This window comes from Mesoplodon mirus (genome assembly GCF_964341445.2).
Source record: "Mesoplodon mirus genome assembly, chromosome: 12".
NCBI classification, from domain to species: domain Eukaryota; kingdom Metazoa; phylum Chordata; class Mammalia; order Artiodactyla; family Ziphiidae; genus Mesoplodon; species Mesoplodon mirus.
In genome coordinates, this window is record NC_138988.1 from 29,958,233 (window position 1) to 29,977,742 (window position 19,510).

The 19,510-nt window shown below is 43.8% G+C and overlaps 1 protein-coding gene and 1 long non-coding RNA gene across 13 annotated transcripts in view; one reads left to right on the forward strand and one right to left on the reverse strand.

The window, feature by feature from the left end:
- The window catches only part of FHIT (fragile histidine triad diadenosine triphosphatase), a 1,482,405-nt gene that overhangs the window by 1,445,900 nt on the left and 16,995 nt on the right, over positions 1-19,510 (forward strand). For all 12 annotated transcript variants that reach the window (XM_082639705.1, XM_082639702.1, XM_082639708.1 and 9 more), the window contains one exon: positions 12,217-12,323. In XM_082639705.1, coding sequence (XP_082495831.1) covers positions 12,217-12,318 — 102 coding nt within the window. In that variant the 3' untranslated portion in view covers positions 12,319-12,323. The remainder of the gene's footprint in view (positions 1-12,216; positions 12,324-19,510) is intronic.
- LOC309814197 overlaps positions 1-19,510 on the reverse strand; it is a 348,892-nt gene that overhangs the window by 63,130 nt on the left and 266,252 nt on the right. The window lies entirely within an intron of this gene.

Genomic DNA, 19,510 nt, shown 5'->3' on the forward strand with positions numbered 1-19,510 from the left:
ATGACTGATATTCCATTGTATGCATGTACCATATCCTATATCTAACCATGTGATAAGACTACACCCCATCTTTTCCCCACCCTCCCCCATACTGAGTTGTCCATCACCCTGAATCCCATAGTCCCCATTCCTTTACTCCTTTTTACCTAGTTTTAGGCGTCTCTATGCATTCCAAAAAACAACTCAAAAATATATACTTTTCAACTTTATAAAAAAGTATCATGCTGCATAATATCTCTTGGGAATTTTTTTTTCCTTAATAGTATGTTATTGAGATTAGTCCATATGGGCTAACTGTTCTATCAAACAATTATTTCGATCACTGTAATATTCCATCATATGAATATATCACATTTTATTCATCTACTTTCTGAATAAGTGGCCATGTCCAGGCTTTTGCTGTTTTCATCAGAGCTACTTTGAAGATTCTCATGTATGTGGGCAAGAATTTCTCTCGGGTACATACCTGGGTGTAGTATTGCTGGGTTTTAGGGTACTGTGAATGCCAGCTTTAGGAGATAATGCCAAACTGTTTCCCAAAGAGGCTGTTTCAATATATTCTCTCACAGGCAATGCCAGCACACTCCTGAGGGTTTACGTCCTCTCTAGCCTGCAGTATTGCCAGATTTAGGTATAGCTCAAATTCATCAGTACTCAAAAGTAATATCTTTACATTAACTTGATCTTGTGTGGTGTGACTCTAAGAGCTGAAGGTAGGACTTATGTGTAGAAGTTGGGGGAAGGGATATTTAGACTCAGGGTGAGGAAGGATGGTCTCCTAGCACAGCTTGTCAACTAGGGTCAGACTGTCTGAGGAGCAGTAGTATATTCATCCCTGGAACATTCAAGGCAGGACATGAGTGTGCCCCTTGGCAGCAATATGGCAGAAGGGATACAGATGTCACATGCTATTTGGACCAGGGAACTTTAAATATGTTTTAAATCCTGACTCTAGAACCAAGCTTTTTTCGAATATTCGTTTCTGGACCTTTAAATAGATACCTGAAATTACAAAAAGCTACTTTAAAGCATTCTGATCTTTTATCTTTTAAAACCAACCAAACAAATTCCTTTAAACCCTTGAGCTGCACTGAGGTGAGATTAATTAAAAGATTAGGACTCTCAAAAGATTTTTATGGGTTTTTCATACATGAAGTTATAACTCCCAGTAATAATATTTTCAGGTTTAATGGGAATATCAAAGGTACTAATATTTTAAAATCAAGCCATATATATATGTGAGCCAACCCTGGGATTTTTGTATTTGTGTGTGTGCGTATAGTGCCTTTTGATCATCTTAGTAATAAATAATTGAGAGATGCACAGTAGGAAGCTGAAAAAGGTGAGGGTATCTTTTTTCTAGCCTGATGCTTCAAAAAAGTCATGAGCCTGGTATTGCATTTTAATTTTTCACTCAGGTGAAGCTGTGTATGTGTGTGTTTGTGTTTGCAGTTGCCTTATATCTCCATTGTCTATGCTGATTTCTGGATTATGGTCACTTATAGGGTATATAAAATGAACAACTGAGCCCATTAACAAGGAAATCTCAGTTTCTTTTGAGTATTCTGGGGTTTTTTTGTTCTTTTGTTTTTAAAGGTATTTGAAATCCTCTGTGACAAAGATCTGTTGTCATGCCTGGTAAGCATAGCGTTCCAGCCGCATCCAAGGCTTTTATGTCTTCATTAAAGAAGGTTTTTAAATGAAATAGAGAGAGGCGTTTGGGAAAGGCTGGCTCCTAATTTGTTTGTGCAGTGTACACCGGCCAGGTTCTTTGAAGGGCATTGGAACAGCTCCATCAGAAATGAATGGGTTTGCAAGTCACGGAGGGTAGGTTACTTCCAAGGGGCGCACAGCAGCTTCAGAGGGTGCAGTTTTGTAACCAGAGGCAGAACGATCGTCTTGTATACAGAAGGAAGCATGACCAATCCAGCGGAGTGGTGAGCACCCCTGGAATATAGGTTTTCTGTTAGTCATTTCTCATCCGCCCACACGTGGTCCCGGTGCCAGGCACCTGGCTGGCTGGCTGGTGCTAGGGGAGCCCTTTCAGCTCTGCCAAACATATGCTGGACATTCGGAGAGAAGTTTCCGAGGTCAGCCAGCATCCTCGCTGCTCCATGGTGGTCACCACTTGTGCAAATAACTTGCTGCTCATCCGCTTTCCCGTGGAAAGCTTCCCGTTAGCAAGACCTGATGTTAAGGTGAGGGAGAGACCCAGTACGCAAAACTCAAGCCAGGGAGCGGCACTGCCCGTCCTCCAAGGCCAGACTGGCCTCCCCTCCTTCACCTCGCCGAGTCTGGACTCCCTGTGTCTTCGCCCGATTGCTATTCTTCTGAGCCTAGAAAAACTGGGTGCTGAACAAAGGTGATGCGACCAGTGAATCATCCAGTCCCTCTTCTCTTCCAGCACTTGCGCCGCTGGTCCTACAGGGAGGAAGAAGCACCTGCTTCTTCTGCCCTTTCTTTGGGTGCTTCCTCCCTGGGCTTCAGTCCCTGGCCTTCAGCCAGTTCAGAGAGCGTTCGGATACCTCCGTCTTTCTCTGCGTGTCTGCACTTGCTGATTGCTCTCAGCTTTAACTGTTCCCTCCTCGGAGCAGTCTTCCCTGATCATACCATCTAATGTACTGATAGTTCTCTTTATTATTGTCTCTCAGGGTTGTAATAGATTTGATTCCTTGCTAATTGCCTGCCTTCTCTCCTCGAATGTAAGCCTCCTGAACACACTCAGCCTTGCCCAGCCTGCACGGTGCAATGCACTGTGCCAGCACATGGAAGGCCTCTTACTATTTGTTGATTAATCGAATGAGTTCTGCAGACAAATGAGTTTCCAGTATTTGGGGGACCCATATTTGCAACCCCCTCACCTAGTTCAGCTTCTCCAAATGGGTTTTATTTTGAGGCCCAGTTGTAGCTGCCTGGAGCATTGTGTTAAGCAGGATTCTGAGGCCATGTCTATGACGGTGAATTGTTGGTGGTGTACTGTCGTAGCACCCTCTTCGGGGATAAGCTGTCTCGCCTGGACCATGCTTCTAAAGTTTCTGTAAGGCGCCTTTGAAAAAAAGCCATACTGTAGCAGGAGCAAATAGAAAATAAAAACTTCAGGAGATTCAAACGAAACCTGAAATTGGCCCTTTGCCTTTTCCCTTTCCTCATTCTGAGTACCACAGGTTGACATCACTCTAGGGAGAAAGGAGAACACTCTTGTTCAAACACCAGTATCCTAAACATGGAGGGAAAAAAGGCTTACAGAGCATGGCTGGCTGAGGAAATTGCTTTTTGAATAAATGCTTCCTTCTCTGAAGTTTGCTTCATCACAAACCTCCCTTTCCAAGGGCGCTTCATTTCATTTCTTGGTGGGCATGTTTTTAGAAACAGGAGGCCTGAGGAACTCAAACTGGTAGAAATCTCTAGTCCCTGTGACTTCACTAATTTCCTACCCACGGAAAAACCAGGAAAACTCAGATAGGGTGGAGCCTGGGGCGAGGCGTCAGCGACCAGCAATTATTCACCGAAAACTGCCCTAGGAGACCAACTGCCCCCCTCCCCCGCCCCCCACCCGCAGAGGAGGCACCCCAGCTCAGAGGCTGATCTCTATCTGCAACTTTGGTTTTCTTTTCTGGACTGCTTTAGTACCCATGTTTTCAAAAATATTAACCAAAGGAAAATTTACAGAGTGGATCCCTGAGTGAGTGTACGAGGAGCCAGCAAACTGTATTTCTAATCCGAACCAATGATTGTTCCTAATTAGCCATGCGATGTTCTCCTGACTTACATTCCTAAGAGACTTGGATGATGCCTCTGGAAAATGGGGATGATGAACTTGCACAGCCAGTAGGTTGGGAGGGAAGCTGTAACTTAGAGACCTATTTTGACAAATGTTTCTTGAAAACCTACTCCTGGGTGTCAGACACAGCAAGCAGTGAGGATACAAAGATGGATGTTACTGTGATTTGGTGATTTCTACCATAAACATGGGAACTAGACAGGAGGCTTGTTACCAAATCAGCTATTGTTGAGTGCTTTTTTTTTTTTTAAATAATTGGAAGAGCAAAGAACTCCTGGGTGAGCGCAATCAGTTTCTCTACCGAACCCTCGCAGCCAGGTTACCGCTGTAAATGGGATTGTCAGCTGAAATGCTAAGCCCCGCTATTAGGCAGGATTAAACATGAAGCTCGCTATAGTAAGCTATGAGGAAAATTTTAGCAGTGGGGTGTCCTAAGAATAAGCCGAGTTTGCCCTTCACTCTGTCTAGGCCAATGATTCTCAAATGCGGAGACTCCTGTATCAACCCCCCAGTGCTCCCTCACAGCCCCGTTGCTGAGTCCTGTTCCTCAACTGCCCTGATGTCACGTTGTCAGGAAGTTCTAGACGGTGGCCTGCAGCACGCAGACCCAGGGGGGCCTCCCTTCTCAGATGCACATTTCAGGTTAGTTTCATGGCTCGCTCCCCTGACTGGAAGTGACCCCTTTAATGTTTTAATGAAAATCAACTCTGCCTAGGGCCAGAAGCCACAGTTGCTTTTTGCTGAACTGCTCCTAACAAGCTTCTGATGGAAAACTGCAAACTTTAATGTCCCACCAATTAAAGCGATTTTCTGATGGCAGGTGTGCACCCCAGCAAGCCAGAATTGTTCAGCTGGGTTTGTACAGGTGATTAGGGTGTATGGGATGCTCTGAAGACCATTCACAGTTTAGTCAGTTGAGTAGTATCTCATCCAAATTGTGATGCTGGCAGTCTCACTTGCCGCTCTGGCAATCGGCTTGACAATGTGATACTTTAATGGATAATTGGATCAGCAATTGGGTTCTGTGATAGTACAGTGGTTTGGCAAATACTTCTGGGGGTTACAAATTCTTAAACATCAACACTATACTCCTTGAAAGTAGGATTTCATTAATTAATTTAATAGCTTATTTCAGCATTTTGGCCCCATTGGCAGCACTAAAAAAACTTTTGCTTCTACTCAAGCAAGTTAGGCTCAAGTCAAAGCTTTGGCAACTAATCAAATGACGAATGCTCCATCAATTACCAGAATTTCTCTCCATAAAGGGCAAAGAACTGGGCTATGGAAACTCAACAGTGAACAGAGGGAACTGCAGGTAATTTGGTTGCAGTAATCTAGTGGTTAGTCCAGAGCTTTAGCTCACAGGATCCCCCCCATGGAGAGAAAGAAGGGGGGAAATGAACATATTTTTGCCCAAAGAAATATTTGAAGAATCTCAGGATTCTAAAGAAGCAGAAGTGGCAGCAAGAGGTTGATGACACAAGTCATTTTTTTTGCCTCAAGTGAAAGCAAAAGGTGATTCATTAGGACACCAAGAAAGCCCAAAGTGGTGATAATCTGCTCAATAACCAGTACTTAGAGGAAGGACATTCAGTGTTTGGGGACAAAATATGTGCTCAAAGGACGCTGGCTGTATGTGTATGAGAGAGACAGAGAAAGTGAGACGGCATCAGGATCATGAAATATAACTCGTGCCAATCGAACTGGGACTTCGGGGAGTGTTCTGCACGTATTGAGCAGAAACGGACTGATTTTTCACACTGGTTCAGAGCAGCCTTGAGCAGGGGACCGGGATCAAAGTGTGCTTTACAGAGTGCCTGGAGGGAAGCATCAGAGGCAGAGGTCCATGTAGAGGGAGGGGCCAAGCCTTCTCACTAACTGCACACACTGCACTGACCCACCACCACCCTGACTGTGGGCACCTGAGCCCCACTCCACCCCATGCTCGTGAGCCTCCCAGCTCCCAGCACTTCTTCTCTGGCTGCTGCACTAGCTTGTCTCCCTCTAATTCCCCAGCCGGGCTATTCTTTTTCTTTTTTTACATCTTTATTGGAGTATAATTGCTTTACAATGGTGTGTTAGTTTCTGCTGTATAACAAAGTGAATCAGTTATACGTATACATATGTTCCCATATCTCTTCCCTCTTGCATCTCCCTCCCTATCCCACCCCTCTAGGTAGTCACAAAGCACCGAGCTGATCTCCCTGTGCTATGCGGCTGCTTCCCACTAGCTATCTATTTTATACTTGGTAGTGTATATATGTCCATGCCACTCTCTAGCTTTGTCTCAGCTTACCCTTCCCCCTCTCCATAGCCTCAAGTCCATTCTCTAGTAGGTTTGTGTCTTTATTCCCGTCTTACCCCTAGGTTCTTCATGACTTTTTTTTTCTTAGATTCCATATATATGTGTTAGCGTACGGTATTTGTCTTTCTCTTTCTGACTAACTTCACTCTGTATGACAGACTCTAGGTCCATCCACCTCACTACAAATAACTCAGTTTCGTTTCTTTTTATGTTTGAGTAATATTCCATTGTATATATGCACCACATCTTCTTTATCCATTCATCCGATGATGGACACTTAGGTTGTTTCCATCTCCTCCAGCCGGGCTATTCTTTATAAAAAGTTATTCTAGTCCTTTTGCTTCCCTGCTTCTAACCCTTTAATATCTTCCCACTGCACCAAAGATAAAATCCAAACCTCCTAGCCATCCCCACCAGCTGTAAGGGACCTGCTATCTCCCGCACTTACTCTTCCAGCCAGTTACTCAAATGCCAAGCTTCCTTTTCCCTCCAGGTTGCTGTCCACTTGCTGTCCTCCTAGCCCTTTGCTTCATGGACCTCAAATCACTGTTCATGTCGCAGCTGAAATGGCACCTCTTCATGAGGCCTTGCTCCAGACACCCCCTCCCCCAAAGTGCCACCATCCCTGCAGATCACTCTGCTCTGATTCTCTTCAGAGCTCTTATCATATGAAATTATTTTGACTTCTAAGCATCTGTCATAAAAAAAAAAATTCTGGAGCCTTCTACTGTTCCAATCAATAAAAACAACCACACCCACATGGCTGTCGCATGTTCTAAAAGGCCCAAGCTTCACGTTTGCAGTCACTTCCCCCATCTCCGCTCCAATTCCCACCTCTGGACCATCTCCCAAGGTGAATGCCATGTTTCCCACATTTTTACTTAATATATTTTCTAAATTGACTCTTATTTTTAACTTAGATTTACTTTAAAAGGAAACTTGAGATGGCATCATAAATGGGAGATAGGCCTCAAATAAAGAAGATTTAAATAAAATAGTCTTATATTCTAGCTAGAGTCTGGATGGCACCTCTCATTCTGTTAGAGGTCACACTGGTACCATGTTCAGGACAAGCTCATACCGACGGAGACTTTCTTTTTGATTACTTAGATGACTGAAAGGTGATTGGGAGGGGAATATCTTCCTCAATAGGGTTCAAAACTTTTTGCAGTTTTGAACTGTAGAACTGGAGGCCATCTTTTGGGCCACTGGGGTGTGGGTCCCTTCTTTAAGCAATGGAATGTTAAAGCTTCTCAAAATGGCAACTAAGTTTCAGCTCTCTCAACAACTCTGATAGATGGGCAGGCATGGCTAGGATGCCAGGGCAGCATTCGTCACGAAAGAAAGAGTAGTACCAGAGGAGGATGAAGCTGGCGATGGGCACAGGTTACAGGAGAGCTGGCAGATACCTCATGTGTTTGCTGAAGCTGTTCCCATTGCCCAGAACAACCCTGTCCTTAAAAATCCCATCACCATCTTTGAAGCCAGTGCAAATCCTGATTTTTTAAAGTCAACCCTACCCCAGTAAGAATTATTGTCTCCCCCAGATATCCTGAGAGCACTATGGTAGAAGTTCTAGTCCAGTATTTATACCATACTGACTTGGACTAAATGATGTGTGTATGAATCTATCTGCCCTGTTGGGTGGTGAGAACCCCAGAAGGCAAAGGTTTTTGTCTTATTCATCTTTATAGCTTTCATAAGAGCTAGAACGGTGCCTGAAGTATATCATGTGCTCAACAAAGGCTTATTGGCTAAATTCAAAGCAGTAACAGAGGGTCAGATCTAAAAAAATTAAGGATTTACTTCCCATTGAAATTATTTTCCTTGCAATACTTTATATAAACACCTGTCTGAGCAGAACCATCAACCTGTAAGAAATGGTTTAAACTCTCTGCTCTTTATATTGTTTTACAAAACTAAACAATGAAAGATACTGGTGAATTTTAGACCACCACCCAAGCTTATATTCAGCCACTGGCTTCTTTGAGAAGTGGCTTTAAATTGTTTTTCTGCTCTTTGAAAATAATTTGGCGTTTTATTACAGGTTAGTTCTAAATTCTGAAAAAAAACGTTTAAATTATTGTGAATCATTCCTCCTACTGTATTCCATCACAGAGCTATAAAAATGTCAATAGTCAAGGCAGCTTGAGCATTACATCAGGGAATTAATCACTGCCCCACATGCCTCGTGAGAACACACTCAATGCACAGGAAGTAGCACAGTGTCAAAATCGACACGTATCAGTACTTCAATCAGAAATCCTGTTAACACTACCTTCCCCCAAAATCATTTCAGGCAGATAAAGCAGGAAGACTGCAGATACAGGTTTTTTTTTAAATCTCTTTTCAAAGCTGTATAGAAATAGAATTCACTTCGAGGAGCCATCACAGACTTCCCTCTGTGCAATGTGAATAAAGACTTTGGTTCGACTTTCTGCAAACTTTGTAACTTTGGCATGAGCCTTCCTCAAAGCACCACGCTTCTGAAAAGAGTGTCAACTCTTGCTGTTGCGTAAGGAGAAGGGAAGGAATAGATGTTACATCAGCCTTGGTGCTGAGCATATTCATGATTTAACTTCTGTGGCCTCACAGCAGGGAGGAAAGAGATGGAGAACTATACAGCATTGAATCCCAGACACCCTAGTGGAAAGAACTACTGTTATTTTATGTCCTACTAAGAAAGAAAAACACTGCCAATTAAATTATGACACACCGTTGATTGTAGGACATGCTTTGACTTCAGAGATGTTACAATGGGAAAAACTGTGCATCTCAGAACAGACGAGCTGTGGATTTTAAACAGTGCTAATGATTTCCTCTGCATTTCATGCAAAAATAATAATAAGCCCCAGAATGCATAAAATGCTAGCCTTGAATTTGACCTTCCTTCGGACAGTCTCCTCCATCTTCTCTAGGATTCACAGCTAGGTGGTTTGGGGAACATCCGAAATCAAACCAAGCACTTCCTACGGTCCCTTCCTAAGGGGTCTCCAAGACTGAGTTGCCAGATAAGATACAGGATGTCCAGTTAAATTTGAATTTCAGATACATGACAAATATTTTTTAGTATAAGTATGTCCCAAATACTGCATGAGATATAGTAAAACAAATTAACTGAGTGCCCTGTATTTTTATTTGCTAAATCTGGCAGCTGTGCTCCCAGAGTAATTCTGACTGCATTTGACCTTCACCACATGCTTTTTACTTTAAGGACCTTAACCTTTACCTGTCAGGAGCCTCCAGTAATACTTCAGTCGCTTCTTACAACAACTCTGAGAGGTAGGAATTATTGCTGGTATTTTAGGGCTGAAGGAGCTAAATTTCCTCCTCAGACTTGAATGTCTGATTAGATTAGTTTGGTTTGGTTTGAATTCTGATCATGGCTGTTAATCCTTTCACACAGTAGTTAAGGTCCAAAAGATAAAGGTCACTGGGAAACCATGAAGATGGTAAAGGCACTTTTACCCCTGGAAACAACCTCTGTGGGTTGGTCATTGGTCACTGTCAGGGGACAGTATATCCAGCCTATAGTAATAATAATAATGCTAATAATAGTCGTGGTAGCAGCAGCAGCAAACACTCAGCACCTCTTACTACGTGTCACACACATCACTAATCACACCTCTCACTACTCCCTTTTTACAGTTCCAGAGCAGGGTTTGCAAAGGAAAGCCTCCATACCGTCGACTGAGTCGTAGGCAACGGGCTTAAAGGCAAAGGTATTATTTCTGTTACGTGTATGGCCTCTGTCTATACACACAAACTTCTCTCAGATGCACTGCTTCTCAAGTGCCTGAGAAGTTGGAAAAGAATCCCCACACCCAGGCTGCCCCCCAGACCAATTAAATCAGAATCCCTGGGGCGGAGCCAGGCATCTGTAGTTTTTAAAGTTCTCTATGTGATTGCAGCGGGCAGCCGGGGTTGAGCACGGCTGTTCTAAGGAAAGCTACACGCTTCCATCTGGGGCTTTTAGGAGGGAAACCCCTAAGTTTTAAAAACCGTATACAACAGAGCTTTGCAAATACAATTCGTTTTTGTTTGACTTATTTCCTGTTTTCCATAGACAACTTATGAGCATTGGCACAACGTTGCCATCTGTAAGGCATATGACAAAAGCAGACGGGAGCCTAATAACCAAGGAGGCATTAACGTTTGCAGGCCCTAAATTATTTGCGTTCATCTGGTACGATCTGCGTGCTGAGACCACTTAATGCTAGATTTCAGCATCTTCCGATGGCAGTACCAGAAGTGGGAGGGCCATATTTTCTGGGCTTCGCATCGTTCTTTGTCATCCTATTGAATTGTTACAAGATGGATTTATAACAGACCTAAAGCTAGTATCAAAATGAAAGTCAGTTCCTGAGTAGAAAAATAGCAATCCCGTTGGCCTCGCCTGTAGCCATTGCGTCATATCTGCTTCCGCAAGGAGGGAAATGACTTCTTAAAATGTGGTTTTCTTCCACTAAGGAGAATTAAATCTACGTGGCAAAACGTAAAACCAGCGTGCTGGCAGCCAGATTCTGAGCGGAAGACCCATGACATATTTGTGTCCTGGTTATATGCTAATGAAACTCATTTAGGCTCAAACTTACGCCGCGTAGAAATAGTGCTCAGCTGGAGGGCCAGGCTATCATTGTTCCCTCACTGTTTTGCCTTCTGTATCAAAGTTTGCTCTGAAATAATGGGGACATTTCTCCATCTGCTGCAAGCTGCCAGGGTTGGGGGCAGGAGGTGTCTCTGGGTTAGAGGGAGAGTGAGATGGGTCTGAAATAGCAAAACTCCACTATTTTAGTCGTGAGACTTTTTTCCTGAGTCGGCAGGCTCCTTTGTCAAAGATCTGGCTTTTGGGTGACGGTACCCGGGGAGCCGCAGCAGGATCTGTGGAGCTGGTCACTCTTTGGTGGCACTGCACTTCCTCCAGGATAGACTAAAAGGCAAAATTTGCCGGGGACACCCCTGGCACTACTGCTCCTTGCTGGGTGATCTCCAATAGGTGAATGGACTTCCTCGGAACTCAATTTCTCCCTTGGTGAGGAGTGAAGCAGTGCCTGCCTTGTGTATGGGCTATTGTAAGGATTAAATGAAATGATGCACAAGGAAATAATACGTGAAGAAGAAACTGCCCTTTACATCATGAATACTAGTTATCATTGGTGCTATTAGTTTGCCTCAATCTCCTCAAATGACTTAGTACGAAACAGTACATTGTGCCTCCTGTAAGAATTTATACCCTCAGCATTTTACAGTGTCTAGAGCCACGCACAGGAATAACAAATTTAGTTAATAAAACTAAATTGCAATAGGAGACTAAGGGGGGAAACTGACCTCTTCTAAAGAAGAGAGTTCTGACAATACCCTCTCTCTCTCTGATAGAATTGAAATTTTATTCACTCAATATATAAATCTGAGACATAGACAAAATGTTTTTTAAATAAATATGGGTATCTGAAGAGGATTTTGAAAGGGTTCCTTTGTCTAAGACCAACTGTTAATTTTTTGATGCTTCCTCATTTAATTTTTTATTTAGTTTTTCTTTGTTTTTTACTGTTTGCCTGCTTGAAGCCTCTTTTAATGCGTGTACTCTTTTATTTCTTACTCAGTACTCATGGCCCTGAAATTCATTATTCTCATAAATTAGCCCGGGGCTGTTTCAGTTCGCTGAGCAAAACTGCTAGAGCTCATATAAAAGAGGCTAAGCCGAAGAGGGCGTAACCCCCAGGCCAGCTTGGGGAACGACTGTGGGTAGGTGGCAAACGTAATGCCTTCGCGTCTGGGAAGTAAAACCAATGGATGATGCTGGCCGAGCGCAATGTTTGAGAGTGGTGAGGGTTTTGGTAAATGCAGGATGTCCCCCGTCTGTGACGCCCACTCCCAACCTCAGCAGATAATTACAAGGTGGTGAAGGGACCACATATAGCAGCCTAATCTAGTTATTGTATTACAAAAGCTGGAATGTGGATTTGTACACAAAACCGCCCCATTTTCAAATTCTGGCAACTAATACAATGAAAAGGAAGACACACGCGCCCCCGGCCTCTGATTTGCGAATGCTGTTCGACCGCTTCCCCAAGACTTGTTCACGGAGATCCCAAGGGCCTATTAATGAGCCTAGTTTTCTTCTCCAAAGCTCCAGAAACATGACAAAGAGAAGGAGGACTCCCCAGCCTTGTGGAGATCAGAGGAGGAGATGGCAGCCGAAGCTGCGGCGCTGCGGGGCTACTTTCAGTGACGCAGGTAAGACTGTACGTTTACTTCATCATCGCTCAGAACCCCCCCCCCACCGCAAGAGCCTCACTCAAGAAATAATGAGGATGCAGAAAAGCAGCCACACCCACTTCCTACAGTGGTGGTTGCACAAACATTAAAGCCCGAGTGGAGAGGACCCTTGAGGCACTTGGTCCAACCTCTGGGTCTCTCTTCCCGACTCCCCATCACCTTCTACATACCGCTCCGGTCTGTTTCCTTCCGTCCAGCCCACCCCAGGCCCTTGTCCCCTCTGTCCACTGTCCTCTCCATTCCTGCCCCTCTGCAAGCCAATCTCCACAGAGCAGCTGGAGATAGTTTGTAAGGAAGGCATACCCGATCCTTTAAAACATCAAAACCCTTCCAGGGAGTCCCGTTGCCCTCAGGCTCAACTCTCAGACTCCTGTCAGGCTGCAAGGAGCCCTGAAATAGCTCAGCCACACCCAGGCAGGCTCTCCTTTCACTTGGGCCTCCTCTCCTGGCTGCTATTTGGTAAACTGGCCCCTTGGCTTTGGCTGCCAGGAAGCTCAGGCCAGGCAAAGAGAATTCTCTCTTTCCATTAATGGTGTTTTACTATTGGGAGATCACAGATTTAAGACTCTGATAGAAAGCTACAGCCAATCTCCTTTCCAAATTTTTACACAATGTCAAGGGACTCATGCATCTTCTGAGATGTCTTAATAAATAGTGTGCCCATGAAATCTTGGGGCCTACCTTGAGTAAAAAAAAGTATTCGTTTTCTGAAATTCAAATTTATCTGGGTCCTGTATTTTATCTGGCACCCCTGTTAATAAACCTCCTTAGGAATTACGGACCCCAGATAAAGAGCCTCCTCTCTAAATTGTTTTTCTTTTCTAAAATTGTCTGCTTCATCTGGTCTTGTGTGAATGTGTTTGTTATAAGCAGCTGAAGTAGATCAGATACAAATTAAAAATGCAATTCGTGAACAAATACTGGTAGCAGTTGAATTATGTCAAATTGTATCAACCACTTGGTGATTATGATTTTTAGCTAGAAAACACATTGGTTGTAGTATTATGTTTTCATTTGGAAATGTAAGTCTATTTTGGTGAATTTAAAATACATGTACATTTCTTGGTCTTTCTCTCCCCACCTCCTCTTTAAAGACCCAGTGTCAACTACCTCCCCCTCCATTACTGTTCACATATGCTGTGTGCTCAGGCCCTTGCATTCTAGAAAGCTTATTTCATTCTCCCATGTCACTGGCTTGTCAGCTCTGCACCCAGTTGCCTGAAGGGATATAGCGTGGTGGGAGCAGAAGCTGTCTTTGATATTTTATTTTTAACCTTTTCCACTGCTGTTCACCTTCTCATCTCTCCCTTTCTCTCCTCCACCTCCCCTTAGGATCTGGCTAGCTTACCTAAGAACATAAGCCTACGGGCATGAATGCAAACCTTGTTCTATTCCTCTTCTGAAAGCCGGTGTGTCATTTTGGGATGTCCTGTTCAAATGGGGTCACCCTTCTTCAGACTCAACTTTCTAGGCTGAATTTTTTTCTTTTTGGGTCTCTTATGTAATGGGCACTTTCAGGGAGAGGCAAGAAAGCTCCAGGCTTTTCCTGAGGCTTGCTGAATTGTAGGATTCTATCTTATAATGTGTTTTCTAGACTGTTTAGAGAATTTACACTTCTTCCCCAAGTTTCCTGTACGCTTTGCTTTGTCAGCTTTTGCTTCTGTCTTGCCTTGAGGCCTAACTCCCCTGTCTGCCAGGTGAATCAACTTGCCTCCTAAGTCTTGCCAGAAAGATATTCACCTTAACTTGTCACACAGACTGTTGCCAGAAAGCCTGTGCACTTCTCAATGAACTAACATTAACCTCTCTCTTTAAGGGTCTTTTGCTACAGACGAAACAAATCACCTTCAGTTCTCCCAGCAGTCAGATGTGGCAAATGAGGACAGGAGGGAATATGAGGCCAGTGAGCACACAGCTAGGAACTTGGCAGTGAGGGACTTAAACACGGGCCCTAAGATTTCACCAAGAGCATCCTCCACCTGTAGTGTGAGACAGGGACTGTATATAGTTCTCTTTAGAGACAAAGGGGAAAGGAAACATTCACCTAGGAAACCTGATCATGGAGTTGGTCCACCTGGATCTTTGATACCCACTCTCCTCCCTTTTCAAAGTGCACCTATCCACCGAATGTTTACACAAGGTTAAGGGGTTCGTGGAACTTTCTGAAGTTGGTTAACAAATAGGGCTGTCATGCAAGATATGGACATACCTAGACTTAAAACGGTATTCAGTATTTATGTGAAATTCAGATAAACTTGGTCTCTCCAAGCTTTCCTGAGTATACCCTCAGCAGCAAGTCAAGTCAGTGTCAGGCAGAGCCAGTGTAAAGGCTCTGATGTTGCTCACTCTGCATAGCTGCACGCTTCACAGCACACACACGGGCAGATACAACGGGGCTCAGCCCCGGAGTCGATGACTATCGGCCACATTACCGAGAAGTTACAAGACCTGGGTTCTGTTATTTTCCCATCTTGCAGGTGATGACAAAACTGAGACTCACTCAGTGATCTAAGTGTCACTCTAAGATAAACGGCAAGTAAGCGGTAGAGCTCAGACCTGAACCTAGTTCCACCCCGACAGCCTTTCCCTTCGTCTCTCACCACCCACCTTGCTTGGAAGAGCCCGGGTGTCCAGCCAGCACTGCCACCCTATCCCAGCCCCCCTGTACCTTCCAAATCGTCTCTTCAGCCTCTTCACCCGCTCTACTGGCCTCACCGGCTCCTCGGCGAGGACGTGCCTCCCCTGCCGGGCTTCCTCGCCATCCTGTTCATCACCTTCCAGCACCTGCCTCCCCAGCAACAGAAAGCCAGGCTGCAGTGGGCTGAGCTTGCACCAACTGACTTCCACACCTGCCGACTCCTGCCCTCTTTTCTCCACCACTCGACCACGTGCCTACGTCACATGGCCTTGGGCGTGTGCGGTGTGTCGCACAAATTTCATTTATTCCCATTTTGTCATGATTTTTCTCATCTTTGTGTACCACTTACTACTTACCTGATTCACCTTTAAAATTTCAGGTTATCTTAAACTTTATATCTTAGCCTCAACGAGAAACGAGTATTACTTATTAATAGAAGTTAAGCATAAAAAAAAACATGAAAGAAAAACAGTGCGGATGAATTCCAGCTCTGCATAGTTGCTTGCCTGTAGCTATCAGGACTGAGGTTGCTGGTCATCCTTAGAGAGGCTGGCACCAAACCAAGGCTCTCCATTTGCCCTATTCAAAAGGATTAAAAGAGAATTACCTACAGAGGGATTCAGTGTAGATCAGCTAAAATGATCTTAAACAGGCCAACGAGACCCATCTTTGGAAAACAGCAGTAGAGGTTAGAATCCAAAACCTGACCAAGCTGACTCCAGACCTGCTCCAGCCCCTAAGCTAGTGCTCCCCGTGTCTCTCCCTCCGCACAAGGAGAAGCATGTGGGAGGCCAGAGTGAGCTTCCCTGGGGATGCGAGGCCGCTATCTGATACCTAGATGAAGGACTCCAGTCAGGAAGCCCTGCACCACACCCCACAGGCACGCTCAGTCTCTGGGTCCATTGGATCTGTTTGCCATTCGTCTACCTTAACAACCAGCGTACTGCCGAGAAGAATGTGCAGCCTCATGCCCAGAGATGCCCTGTCTAGGAAACGGGACTGTAATAGGCAAAGAGCTGCTCTCTGCTGAATGCTTGGTAGGGAAGTACCCAGCAACCCCTCAGTAAGTAACCAACCTTGTTCTATAGCTTCTTTATGCATAAACCCAGATTAATCCTCAGCATGACAAGACTGCCAGAGGACCACAGAGATAAACATTCCCAAACTAGAAACCGTTTCCTCTGCCTCTTGAAGCCATCCTTTGTTTGGTTCCAGGAATTCAGCATTTGTCTTCTGCTTAGGTGAATTTATGCATTGCCTCCCCCTATTGGGCTAAGTTCCTGGGTAGGGGTATTGCCTCCCCCTACTGGACTGAGTTCCTGGGTAGGGATTTTGCGATGGCTCTTTTAGTGTATGTTATAAATCATATTAGATGACAGTGGATCTGCATTTCTTATCTAACCCTGCATCCTTCCTGGAACATAGTATTTTTCTCTAGGTACGTAGTACATGGGTTTGCTGCCACTACACACCCTTGTTTGTTTCACCTCCTGTCCCCACTCCCACCCCATGTTGTAATTGAGTGGGGTGTGTTGTTTGTAAAATATGCAAGCATGGCCCCTAACTCTGATAGCAAGTCAGAGCAGAGCAGGTCTCCACACCCTGCTGTGTCAGCAGAGTTCCTTTGTAATTCATCAAACTCTCCTCTGCGTGTGCCATTACTTTATAGATAATTGGTTGCCTCTCATTTACTCAGAACACAGCCGTGCAAATTCAAAGCAACTGAGTCAGCCCAAAACAGCATTATTAGTAGCTACAGATGTACTGTCAAGGCAAAATTTTGACACTAGGATTTTTGAAAAAATCACCATAATTTCAGCCACTGGACCACACATATCATAATCATGGATAGTCAAAGTGGACAAGAAAGGACAGGTTTACTTATTTAGCACACGTTCTGGTCACTGAATTGTACCTTTTGAAATCTACCCCAACAGCTTAGAAAAAATCTCAGCCTTCTCCAAGAGGGTCTCCTCTCAGCTCAGCAGCCTCCAATGAGAAAGACCCAAGGAGCAGATCATAGTATTCATGTTTCCTCAGGGAAGAGGAAGAGTTAACTTCAGCTCCTTGGCCAGTTCAGTCCTAAACCCACTAGGTAATCCCCATGTCGGGGTGTCTTCAATACCAAGGAAAGTGTTGGCCAGCACTCCTTCAGCCCATCCCCAGATTGATACAAGAAAAGATTTTCTTTAGCATGGAAGTGTAAGAGATGATCCCTTGCCCTTGTTTAAGGCTAGTGATACTTTAGTATGTTCTAAAGCTCTCTAGATAAAGGATCCATCATCTTAAACAAAAGATATTTTAGTTTGCTTTTTCTTCCTCTCCTGCCCATGTTTCTACTGGATTATGCTGCCTCTTCCCTCCTTCTGTGTAGACTATGTTTACAGAACCAAATTTCAGTAGCAAGGAATTAAAAACTCAGTTATTTGGATTAGCTAAATATAAATCAAGCCCCTATCGCCTAAATTGGGAATGATAAACCATAGAATCATAGAGACTTTAGAAATAATCAAATCTATTGTCCCATTAAATGAGTTATTTTATCATAACCCAAAAGAAGAACCATTTAGTCCTACTTTAAAAACCTCCCTTTATAAACATTCTTTTAGGTAAGTCCACCCCATGGCTCCAAAATGGGTTTTTAGCTCTGTTTCATTATTTTAAAAATGCTTTACCACGATCCAGCTTTCTCTAAAATGTCCCTAATAGTTCAGGCAAAAGATTTCCCAGGCCAGTAATGGTTAAAAGAATCTACAGAACTGTTCTGTTGACATTTAATTCGACTGGTGGTAGAAATGACTAGTGTCCTGCAGTCAATTTTAACACTTCTGAATCTTGGAAATACATGATCCATCAGCACGGAGTCTTTTTCAGAAAAGTGTAGTCCAAACCCCAAAAGTAATTTTTAAAAGTTTCAAGCTTGGGACTTCCCTGGTGGTCCAGTGGTTAAGAATCCATCTTGCAACGCAGGGGACACCGGTTCGATCTCTGGTCAGGGAGCTAAGATCCCACGTGCCTCAGGGCAACTAAGCCTGTGAGCCGCAGCTACAGAGCCCACACACTCTGGGGCCCGTGCGCCACAACTAGAGAGAAGCCCGTGCACTGCAATGAAAGATCCCACGTGCCGCAACTAAGACCCGATGCAGCCAAAAAATTAATTAACTAATTAATTAATTTTTTAAAAAGTTTCAAGCTTTCCTTGCATTTTGCAAAATGATGATAAAGCCTATCATCACCATCATCTTCATCCTCAGCTCATCTCCAGAAATGGATAATTTATCACATATCAACCTGCATACTCTCATGTGGCAAAAACCTTCTAGAAATGTCTACCCACTCCCAAGACTCTTCTTTTTCTACTTGCTTCTCTCCACTCTTCCACTCTTCTCATTTTGTCTTTGTCTCTGCCAGAAAGGAAGGTGGGGGAAAAAGAGCCTCCTAGAGGTCATGGGCAGTTAATATGAAGAAAGGCTATGAAAATTCACCGGAATCATCTTTGACTCATCATTTACTACTAGCTAATATTTGTGCAGTTCACTCCAGCCTATGCCTAACCTGTCCCTCAGCCACCTCTTACATAGTAAGTGCTCCATTATTTTGATACTCCAGGGGCATCAATCAAGTTATCATGTGGGCATGCAACCAATCAATTCAGGATACACTATCAAAAGCAGCTCTAAATTGTGCTCCTTCTGGATTTAATACTTCTCTGAGGATCCAGAAGACACTGTAGTATCTTCTACTACCTCCAATTTATAATGAATTGTGGGCCATGGAGATTGCGAGGGCCCATCAGCTATGCCAACATGTAGATGCATTATGTTCCCTCTGATTTCTATTTTAAAGATAATAAATGATGGAAATGTTTGAGTTATGAGAAATTAGTCCAAACAGTAATTAAAGAACAAAACCTGTAGGGCAGGCTGTTTTGAGACCACCAAAAAAGAAGTGTAACTTCTGCTTCTAACAGACCAAATAATTTGAATCAACCTACCCACTGTGTTCAACTAGAAAAATTACACAAGAGTATAAGAAAACATCTGTTAAAGATAAAAAGGTATCACAAGAGTACAGGGTCAAGATCCAAGAAAGGACAGAAATGCAGAGAGAGGAGCCCAGGATGAAGGGCTGCCTGTCCCCTGAAGGCATCTATGAGTCTTAGAGAGGCAGATGGAGCTAAAGCAATAAAAGCTGGGGTGCCAATGGCAGGGCCCTTTCTAAATCTCCCATACCTGGATGGGAATGTGAAGATCTGGGAAAGTGATACCCTTGGAAAAAGATGTAAACCAGCCCTGGTATCAACTGCAGCCCAATTTCAAAACATCTGGGCAGTTGAGAAAGTCTCAGTCCCAGAAATTGAAGTAAGGTGATTCTAAATTGGTAGTCCCATGGGGTTCCTGGAAGAAGCAAAGAAAAAAATAACCTCTGGAAGAAAATAAATCCATTCAAGATCTTAAATTATTTCTGTAAATAATTTTTTTTTTCAAATAGGATGCCCAATACAAGT